At 31.8% G+C, this 12023-nt stretch overlaps 1 protein-coding gene across 3 annotated transcripts in view; it reads right to left on the bottom strand.

The window, feature by feature from the left end:
• GPHN (gephyrin) overlaps nt 1–12023 on the bottom strand; it is a 611925-nt gene that overhangs the window by 186811 nt on the left and 413091 nt on the right. The window contains exon 9 of one of the 3 annotated variants that reach the window (XM_042943540.1): nt 8482–8538. The exons of the other annotated variants lie outside the window; for them this stretch is intronic. Coding sequence (XP_042799474.1) covers nt 8482–8538 — 57 coding nt within the window. The remainder of the gene's footprint in view (nt 1–8481; nt 8539–12023) is intronic. 3 annotated transcript variants of the gene reach the window in all.

The following is a 12023-nucleotide window of genomic DNA, read 5'->3' as shown; positions in this document are numbered from 1 at the left end:
GATCAGATCTGGTATGATTTTGCTGAGATGTTCATTTAAGGTTAATTGGAAAGCAGAACACTGGTCATTTTTCTCCAAAGGTACTACACTGATCTTCATTGGTTTATTAACATTGGCAAACTACATGTGACGTTATTTATAGAATGAGGGCTCTATTGTACATCTTCATATTGTTTTTTAAAGAGGGCACCAAAGCCAGCTCAGTATTCTGACTCTCATGTGCTGTTCCTATTATTCCATTCACAGTATTACTGAACATTCATATATATGTCCATGTGATATATTAATATATATATATCAATAAAACACCATAAAAACATAAAAACTGAAACACAAATTCTTATCTAGACCTTTTGTCAGAATGTTTCATTGATCTTTTAAAATAGCTATTTTATACTCAAAACCATGTTTAATCTTCATGATTTGAGCTGATAATTTTCTGCCCTGTTCTTACTTTCTAGGTTGTCACACTGCTATGGTCAATTCTCTGGCCTCTTCTTTCATTAGGTTGTACAATGCCACGTGAGCTAAATTATTAAGTATGCAGTTTTGAGTTACAAATTCTTCATTAAGTTCCAAAACGCAAACTTAGGGTGGGGAAATGAAAGTACAGAAGATGACATAGTGGAGGAATCAGAAATGCTCTTATTATCTGATTTGTTCTTTAATTGTATTTCTAGCACCCAGAACAGAAGAATGTAGTAGATGCTCAGTAAGTGTTTAATGAATAAATGAACATACAAACTCTTTTTCTTCTATGTTAAAAAAAACTGAACTGTGTGAAATAATGTTGAGAAGATTTTACATTTACCATCATAAAGATTTGTGATCAAATGTTATCACTGCCACTTAACGGATTACTTTGAGGTATTTTCTGAAATATGGTCATTATAGACATCTTAAGAAATTGAATCTTTTTTTCCAACCACATACACATCTAATTACACATACACATCTTCAGCAAGGTGCTAGTTCTAAGAAAACTGCATGTTTATTCTATCTCCATAACTATATCCATAAAACTGAAAAACTTTATCTTTCATAAACAGTTGGAGTCTTATCTCCCCCTGCCCCCCTCAGTTCCCCATTTTCTGTTACTAGGGAAATTTATTTGTCAAGGAGATCTTTTATTAGTACCTTATTTGTGTATTAAAGTCAATTCTGGGAAGAGCAATTTGCAATAAGCATTAAACACGTCACAGTGTGTCATTCCCGCTTCCATGATGTCTTAGGCTACTGTAGGTGATTTTATAAGTATTAGATAAGAACATTTTTGTTCTAAACACAGATAGATTTTTGTTATTCAGTAGAAGTGAAATCTCAGAATTGTATTAGTTAACTTTACACATTAAATACCAAAAGTGAAAGGTAGCAAAATTAGTATGTTTTCCAAAGAGATAATCCTGAAGTTGATTTACTGTCATCTTTGCCATTATTGTAGTCTGGTCATATTTATAAGACATACATCATCTACTAAGATGCTCAAGATGTTACATAATTATTATAAATTAAATAGTAAATAAATAGATATTAATATTTTGAGTAAGTGCCAACACATCAAACAAGGAAGACTTATTAGGAACCTCAAATAAAAATATTCTTCATGTAAGAACCAAAGATAATAAAATTTGCCTAAGAAAATAGAGTTAACAAACAAACTGATGTTTACTCCTTTAAAAGCTACTGAATATTTAAGGACTAATCAATGTTCTAGCTGTTCTTCCTTTCTTCAAAGTTGGCTGACTTAATGCAGATGCCTTTTAGATAGTTAAGTGCCATATATTAAGATATGACATAGTTGATCATGTCAGGGTGTCTTTATCAGTTGCACAAAATTTCCTATAGACAGGATGATTTTAGGTACATTTAAATAGGAGAAACCAAAAGTTGGTCTCCAGGGGAAAGATCTTTAATGAAACATAATGAAGTAAAAACAGAAAAAAAGCAGAGTAAGCAAAAACACTCTAAAAATGCCTTTTAAAAAAGTTTGAGAGCAAGATTGGAACATATCTTTCTACCCTAAATCTCTGTAGAGGCCTCCTCAAACAAGAGGAATTTATAATCTATATTTGCAAGGTTTAATGTTAATTTCATGGGGGGTTTACGTTGTGTGTGTGTGTGTGATGTGGTGTGAAAAAGAGTAGTTAGAGAAAACAGTGGCAAACAGAAGAATAAAAAAGTAAAGGTGGAAGATCAGGGTATCAACTCTTTTAGACAGATATTATTCTGGGCAGAATAATCTGAAACCATCCCCAGAAAAATGAGCAGCTCTCCTTTCCTCAAGCTCTAAAATGAAGTTTACAAAGACTCTATTATAATCATTTCTATGTCCTTGTCATTTTGACACACTAGCTGGTTACAGCAGGTCTTGGCAAACTTTTTCTATAAATAGTCATATAGTAAACATTTCTGACTTTCTGTGCCATATGGTCTTTGCTGCAACTGTTCACCTCTGCTTTTGTACTGTAAAAGCAACCACAGATTATATGCACATGAATGAATATGGCTGTGTTTCAATAAAACTTTATTTTTGGACACTTATATGTTTTGGACACACGTATGATTTTTACATGTCATGAAATGACAGTCTTTTGATTTCCCCCCCATCATTTAAAAATGGAAAAAAATCATTCCTAGCTTGTGGGCCCACAAGAGAGAAAAGGATTTGGGCCCAGAAGCTACAGTTTGCTGACCCGTGAGTGATGGCATTAATTTCATGAATATAAAAATGCAAAAAAAACCCCTCCCAAATAATTTATCAAAAATATAAGAACAAAGACTGGAATAAAATATTGATCTTAAAAAATCTATAAAATCACAACTATCTAATCCATTATTTATATTAGTCCCATTTCCTATAAATCTTATTTCAGCATTCAGAAAATCATTCTTCAAAAGACTTATTCCTTTCTGACTTGATTCAGATAGTTTTCTTAAACTTACTAAAAACATAGTCTTATTTTAAGTGATAACTCCTCCCTTAACTTTTTCCACCTCAAATAATACCTTGTCTTTATTTATATTAGCATAGTAAGTACTTGTAATTATCATATTCTTTTTACTTCATAACCAAATTCCTAGGTCACTTATGTGCCAATAATCTGTCTTCATAAATCATTTTCCCTTTGATTGTTTGTCAAAGCCTTTAAAAAACTAACATATTTGGTTACCTAAAACCTATCTGTATGTTTGCAGCTCAGTAGAAATTTACCATCACATTGCATACACTGAGAAAATATAAAATTTGTGGTTTTGGTATTTTTACTTCTCTCCTTTCTTTTCTTTCTACTAGTTTTTATTTCATGAACATTTATCTTCTTTTTCTCTGAATATTTTAACACTCAAGCTTTTCAGGGTTCCATCACTCTTTAACTAATTCAACTTTGTAAACTCACTTTGACTTAATTTTGTAAAGTATTAGTTTGTATCATCTTATGTTTTCCAATTCTCAACTCTGTTTACACAGTTTTTCAACTTTAAGCATTACTTTTAATGTTCTTCCTACTAGATTCCTGTATTTGATTAAATGTAAAGGTAATTTTTTCCTTTATGTGGGATTTTTCAGTCATTATTCTCAACACATTATTAGTCTAAGGATTTGTAGTAACTTGCAATCATTAAATCAGACAGACTTTGTTTACAAGATGATAATTTGTAAAGCCATGTGATTATAGTTTTATTATTATTAAAAGTTACTAAAAACTGATTTAGGGTTCTGAATACTTCCACTTTGTACTACATACAGAAAATGATGATACATTTATAATTCCAGAACCTAACACATCCTACTTTTTGCTATAGAAGTGTCAATGTATGATAAAGAAGTACATTTTCATATGATAAATAAATTTTAAAATTATTCCAAAAATTACATCTTAGAATATTCTACCTTACAGATAATCATTGATTATCTGTAATAAGTAAGGATGCAGGAATCTTTTCTCTCTAAAATATAACACATAGAAGATATAAATTGAAGCGTTAATGATTTAATTAAATCCTTATCCCAAAGATTTGAATGATGTCTCATTTTCCCAAGTAATAATAAAATATTTAAGTACAAACATAGTTCTAATCTTTCATCTTACTGAACTATTTATAAATGTTTCAATGAATTGAAAGGCACCTACATACTTGCTCTTGTGTACAGACGCCTAAAATAAATTTTCAAAAAATGGAATGGTCATTATATGCCAATTTATCTCATTTTAGAAACAAAATCTGTTTATATAACCTATGCAACTGAGAATAGCTTTATTCTGCTTCTAAGCAACAATTTTTAACAGGCAAGGCTTATTGTAAGGCATTCTGGGATAATGGGATTAAAGGGGAGGAGAGAAACTAAACATTCAGCTCTTTGAAATGCATCTTCTCTAAACTGAACTGTCTACAGAAGCTACAATTTGACTTTTGATAGTTTTCCTCCAGATACTTTTCTAGTTAATGGGAATCTTAGAATGCTATACCTCATATTCAATCTTATTAGAAAAAAAAAAGGTAATCAGAACAAAGTGTGACCCAGTGAAATATAACAAAAGATGAAGACATTGGGGTTAGTCATTATATACTGTACTATGCAGTATAGGTGTTGAAAAAAAGAAACTGAAAAGTGGCATGATATAACTCAGTTTTTGAAGCCAAAATTTTTAATTTAACCCTAATCTAACACTAACTCCCTTCTATACAGGCCTTAGCAAGTCTCAACTATCTAGTCTTGGTTTGACTGAAAAAGAAAATCACTTCTCATGATTGGTTACAAAGAGTATGACACTAAATACATTAATTAATTAATCAGAATTTTTTTTAGGGCTTTCTAGAAGAATATCTAGGTATGTTCAGACTGATTTAATCATAAAATTCTTTTTTTTTTTTTAAGACAGTGGAATAAATTCTGGGAGTGATTATGGATAATCTTTCAACTTCTAAGAATATGGATAGAAAAGAACGACTGACTCACAAGAAAGTAGAAAAATGAGATACTTGCATTAACTGCTACATCAACTTAATTTAGCAATCAGAATTTAACAATTAGTATTAATAAAAACAAGTTTGAGGTTTAGTAATCAGAAATTTAATATAGAGATATACTTAACTATGTATAGTATATAATTAAAAACAAGCCGAGATATCAGAGAATTATAATATCACTATTATTGTTTATTCTATTCTTTATAAGAAAACTATTACAGCAATATGGATTAAAAGTATGACAATAATCTTGGGAGAAGTGGATCCAGGCCAGGCTAGGATTGATAGAAACTTCTTAAAAAGCACTAGGAATGGGATGTCAGAGTTAAATTGAGCCAGAAATTATTTACTGCACTAATTTAGCTTTTTTTCTGCCATATTTTACATCATAAACCATTTTAGAGATTTTATTTCCATTTTTTTTTTGAAAAGATATATTTAGGAGAAGGACCAAGCATTCTGAGTCTGAACTATGGGTCACAAAAAAATACTACTGTTAGTATTATCTATCTGATACATGTATAGTATTGAGTAGCTATAAGGTACTGTTCTCCTTCAGAGTGCTGTCTTGGGTATAATAGCCTTTATCTCAAGTATTTGTAAGATGTTACATGACAGTGAAGATATTTACTGCTTAATTTTTTTTATTTTTAAACAAAAAAATTTTATCATAGCTATTCCCAAAGAGTCCAAGTTAAGAGAAGCCTATTAATTCAGAAGAAAATGTGTCTACTTGCTAGATTACCTATGATGATATTCTAACATTGATCATTTTCCTTGATAACTGAAATTGAATTATTAAGGATCTAGCACTTGGATCCAGCCAATAATTTACAATCCTGCTGACATATCCCACAAGGGGCAGAACACAGTCAATGGAAAAGCTCCAAATGAAGTCTCATAAAAAGTCTCAGAAAATTATACAATTGTGTAAGAAACATAAACTGTGAAAAGAATTTTTATTTTGCATTGGAGCCAAAAAATTATTAAATCAACTTCAGTGTTAGTGTGACTTGCGTGTCCTCTACCCTGCCAATTTAATCTTTATTTCATAAACGTGAGCATGAAGCTGCAGCTAGAAAAGGAAGAGAGAGATAGGGAGAAAAGAGACAGAAAGTAAAAAAGATGGAGATGAGAGGACAAACCAATCAGATTTGGAATTACCAGTCAGCAGAAGTTTAGGAAAAAAAAAAATCACCGAGTGAAATCGTACATTTACTCTGAGAGAGTATCCTTTCACATTGCCTTCTAGGTGATCTCTGAGCTCCTCCAGCTTTCGATGGAGCTACATGTAAACATCAGAAAATGAATTGAAAAAGCAACTTGTTCTCTTTTCAGTTTTCCTTTTTCCTTTTAAAAATAAGATCACAGCATTATACATTTCTCACTGCCTTTGGCAAACATTTCAAAACGTTAAAGATCTTTGTATAACAGAAGAATACATGTTCAATAACCTGTGACTAGGAAGCCAATGTTTTATTTTAATTATAGCATCTTTTCTCCCCAAAGTGTTAGAATAAATAAATAAATACTATAACTATCCTTATAATTCCTTAGAGATTCACTTTAAAATTTTCTATTTGGTAGAAATGTGGAATAAAAATACTTAAAAATTATGAAATTTGTCTTTCTTTCCCAAACACATTTTTTGATTTAAGGCTGAATGAATACATATTAAAGTAAATTGATTGAACCCTAACATGTATCTTTTTTTCTTATACATATATATGTGTATATACATAATCATACTGTACATACACTTAAAAATAATAAGCACACAATTATAACTTGAAGTTCTATACAGCCAAAAGCTGAATTTAGAGATAATTAAACACACACACACTTGCACACACAATCCAATTTATAGCAGATGGTGTTGCACTTACAGATGCCATTTTATCTTTATTTCACTATCAATAATTTCTAAAAAGTTATGTCACACTGTACCTTTTCGCTTGAATCTGACTCATAATCCATTAGGCTAAACAATAGTGGACTTATCTTCCCTTAAAGACAAAGGTAAAATATGATACCTCACAAGAGACAGTGAGGAATGCTACTGATGTATCATTGGGATGCATAAACTTGTATTTTTTTTACTGAATAATTTTAACCTTCCTTGATTTTGAAACAGGCATATAATCAACACTTCCCATCCCCTCTCGTTATCCTTAGTGAAAAAAACATAAAAAAACCCAACCAACCAAACAAAAAACCCCCCACAACAAATCACTACCCAGTATACAGCAGTGTCAGAAACAGAGAAGATGGCTTGTCTGGAATAAAGGACACAAACATACAGACACACCTTCATCCATGTGCACTCATGTGTGTGCACACACACAAATAAATAAACGACAACAAAAAAAGTAAAATTAAGAAGGCAGAAGAGGCAAGGAGAAGAAGGAGTGCAGAAATTAGTGCTTCATAAATTGTTAAATGAAAATGAAGGGGAGGTGTATAAAATTTTGAATTGACTTAATATTAGGCCTTAAGGTAGTTAATTGAATTTTGAGACATCCCAATGCAGTGAACTGTCTGTCATTTTGATTAACAGTTACTAATGCCGTTAGTACAAATGGGACTGAGAGATACAAGTAGTGGTTAATTTGGGGGGAAATTCCTCTGCACATTTTTAAAATTCAGCAAATTTTCTACCTTGCATTTATGGTGGCAGCATTAAAAGTGATCAATTACTATGTCTTTGTTGCTAAAGGGTGATAACTGGCTTACCTTTTCATTGTGATTGAATGTTAGAGTATCGAGTGCCCAAGATATATTGACCAAATAGATATTTAAGAACTAGCAAATGGGACCATCAGATCAGAAATCTTTAAGCTGTGTATTAGCAGATTACATACACAAATGGGCAAACATTTGGATATATATTAGTTTCCACTGATTGTTATATAAATTTTTTAATTGAAAAAAAAACCAAATGGGATTAAAAGTGTTTAAATACTATTAGCTATACATGAGCCCATTACACCAGCATCATATAAATTCCTTTTCTAATTCTTAAGATTCATTATATATAACAAATGTTACTATCTCATAATAGTTATTTTTCTGGTATGAACTACAAATGGTAATGACACTAAAATAAAATTTAGTTACTTTTTATAAAAAAAAGCAAAAAGGGGAGATAATATTCTGAAAATAAATATTAGTTCTCTGTGTAAGAGGAACTTAACACATAGTCAGTGACATCAATCAGAGGAACGGTTTACTCTAGAACCCCAAATTATAGGCACCTGTAATGAGACAGTTGCCCTTTCTCTTGTTTGTGGTGCCATTCAAAGCTAGTTATTTGGCAGCTTGCCTTCAGCTGGTTGCTCTATGTGCAGCTGAAACAAACAAAAAAAATGACCCAACAGCCAATAAAAATATTAAAATAAAAAAATGGGATGGTGAAAAATGGAAAAAGCCCCCTTCCTCCCACCACCCTCCAAAAAGGAAGAAGTGTAGGCTATAGACGAAATCTTGCCAAAAAAATGTTAGAAACATATTTACTTTGAGGGATCCAACTCTACTAGCAACTCCTTTGCTTTCATCCGGCCGTCTAATTTGCTACAATGAGGGAAGATGGGTAAAAAAGACAGAATAAAGAAAAAGTGAACTTAAAAAATTTTCTACACATTAGTAATACATGCAAAACATCAATCGACTCTTCGAGGTACCTCTTAGGATGCCAAGGAGTTAACTAACCCAGAGGCTATATGACATGCTCTGCAAATAGGCTGGTTACTAGAATTCAGTCTTTATTATAGCACTATTCCTGAGATTAGGAAACGGGCACTTACTTTTGGTTATCTTGGGGACTTCTGATGTAGCAGTTTCTGGAGTAGTGTTACATTTGCATTTGGTTTACGAAAAACAAAAAATTACAAATATACCTATGCAGAGAACTTTGTCTCTTTAAGGGTTATAGTGTTTATTCCATTATAATATCAGAAACATCAATGGTATGACTAGAAACATGAGTGTTCCCTAACTGGAAAGATCAGTTCTAACAAGCACCATTCTTGGTAGGTGACAGAGTGACGCTCCTCTGCTTGCTGACCCAAGTGCTGAGGTTGTTCAGCTGTAACTGAGATTCCCAATTAAACAATTGTGCTGCCCAACCAGAAAATTTTAATGCCAGACCAATGTTAAATACATCCGCTCCCTCAAAACTGTCTGTTATTTCAGTTAAATTTTCCTCTTGGATAAGATAGAGAAAACTAAAACTGCCATTTTAAAAACTGGTTTCACTTTAAATGAGAAAAGGAAGATTCTCAACACAAAGTGTTTCATTTGATGAGGTACAAATTAGAATTTTTTTTTTTTTTTTTTGCTTTTTTATAGAGCTGTAACAAGAACTAATTGGTTAGAGAGGAAGATAAACAAAAAAAAGTAGAGATGAAGGGTGAGGAAGCTTCAGACCAAGTGTTTTTACACTATGGGTTCCTATGCGTGCAGAATGATGGTCTCCATTCAGACCAACATAGGTCAAGTTAGCTATGCTGGCTAGATGCTCGTGTGTGTGTGTGTGTGTGTGTGTGTGTGTGTGTGTGTGTGTGTGTGTGTGTTTGTTTTGGGAGATGGTAGAGGAAGCATCGATGTGATGCCAGGTTCCAAGTGTTAAAGTCTTCAGGAAAAATAAGACACCTGACCATGCTATAAAATTCTATTTCCTGGAGTCAGGCTGTAGATTGTTTTACCCCTTTTAGGACACCACTGATAGCATATGGAAGGAATAATACTGAGAAAATGGAATTTTCATTTTGCAAAAAAGCATCATGGTACATAAGAATTATATCAACTTTTGGTTTTACTTGATATAGTTTTTACTAATGCTTCAGCATTAACTAAAGATTATACACAAAAGATAATCACCAATGCTCATTCTTCTTGGTCAAACAGAATTCTCAAAATTAGAAACAATGAATACTAATTAGAATGGCAACACTGTAAGAGAGGGCTTCTGAATGGGCAGGGTACTTATAATATCTAGTCCTTCTCTTGTGCTATTTTCTTTGGTCTTAGAGAATATCTTTATACCAAAAGCTGTTTCCCATTTTAAGTGGAGACTCACAATATCTTGATTATAAACTAGGTAATTTCCTATAAAAATATAAATTCTAATGCCCCATGCTGCTTTCTGAACACTTTTAGAAGCTATGAAGACTTTCAGAACTGTTACCCAGTAACAAGTGAATACCATTTTCTATACAGTGTTTTATTTCTAGAAGGCTTAAAATTACATCAATTCCGGCAACATGAAGTATCTTCTTCAAGGTTATTTGTTAATAACAAATCTAGGAACAATACCCACAGTTCCTGACTTCTAGTTTAAGGTTGTATTCCCTTTATAGGCGTGGAAATAAAAGGGCTGGAAAACAATTGATGCTTATAAGAAGATGTGTATGTATATATATGCCTCTGCCTGACTTGTATCTGTTTCTCCATTGATGGAAGAAATTTTATGTTACTGTATTTATTTATGGAAGAAATTTTTCCTCAACCATTTCAGTTCCAAATGCAAGTGCAATTACCAAAACTTAATGAGTTATAAGAAAGGATAGCCACCCGTGAACTCTAAATGTAAAAAATAGACTATAATACCAATTTAAACAAAGATTTTGGGGAGTAGACAGCTCAACTGTCAATGCTTGACATCAATTTTCTGTATATAAGTCTGACTTTGTAAATTTAGACTATCACAAGAGGAAGACTTCAGAAAACCAATGTGGTTATTATCAAAGCCAGAGTGGTTGTAATTCAAGTGTCATGTGATTATTTTTGTGGCTACTGAACCAGGTATAATAGCTAATACTGAAAAACTTCAGAAAGAATTTTTAAAAGTATGTCTCATAAACTAAAATTTGAGAACTAGAGAAAAGTCACATCAATAGATCTTAAAGTTTAATACTCTCATTTATTCTAGTCAACCCTTGATCATCAGTTGCTGGAGTAGTATAAATGAAAGAAATTCATAGCTAATCCAAATGCCTGACTGCCATTTTTCTTTGATAATAATTTAAAAGTAATCACAAAAGATTATCATTTGGATGAAATAAATTACTTTAGTCTTCACGATAATTGTAAGAGCCTCACATCATTAGCTAATTTTACGTATATTTGCCTACGAGGCTAAACATTTTGCATCAGTAGTAACTAAGAGGAGTAAACTGCAAATATTTATATTATATATAGGATCACTGCAACATAAATGAAGTTTCACAATTGGATGGAAAGAATTGTGGGGATTATGATTGGTTGATATTATTAGTGTATACATATTAAAAATTAAAAAGTAGTAAAACAAAAAATGTTATCCCTAATAATTTTTCTACCCTGAAGAAAACCTTTTTATAAGCGTTTCACTGAGATTTCAAAAGATATAAATCAGAGGATCAAAAACATTTCAATTTTCTATTGAGCCTCTCAGATAGAATGTATTTAACAAAATATCTATTGAAAATAGTCTGAAAATATTGCAATGTATCACCTCTTTTGCAAACTTCTGGGAATCTTTCTTCAGAGATTAATTACTGAGGAATCTATCCACAAGGATCAATTACCAGGATGTGGCGTGTAAAAGCAGTGAAATGACTCTGCTATTTGTATTTACCTTTTTTTATGAGTTTGAATTCTAGAAATATCATGCAACAGAAGAAACTGTCTGGATGCTAATACAATATGGGTTGTTGATTACCTTTGATTTAGTCCAATTCTCCAAACCTGAGTTCACTGTAAGATCATTTCCACTGTTAACAAGATAGAAAATTACCCCATCCCACCTTTACCTCTCTTGCCAACAATAAGTAGTTGTAAATGTTATATTTGTATTAAAGCAAATATGTAGATTTCAGCAAAGAAACCCAACTTTATATTAATTTTTAAAATAAAATATAAAACTTGAAAGACATTTTAGGCTTGTAAAAACCGTATTGTTATATGCCCGTATCCCTGGGTGTATGTATTCACACTTCTCTTTAGTTACTATAGATTTGTGAAAAAATTTGAGAAAAGATTTTATATTTTCTGGGTTTGAACTCCGATTTAGGGAG

This window comes from Panthera leo, chromosome B3 (assembly GCF_018350215.1).
Source record: "Panthera leo isolate Ple1 chromosome B3, P.leo_Ple1_pat1.1, whole genome shotgun sequence".
Lineage (NCBI taxonomy): Eukaryota > Metazoa > Chordata > Mammalia > Carnivora > Felidae > Panthera > Panthera leo.
This window is presented reverse-complemented; position numbering and strand designations above follow the sequence as displayed.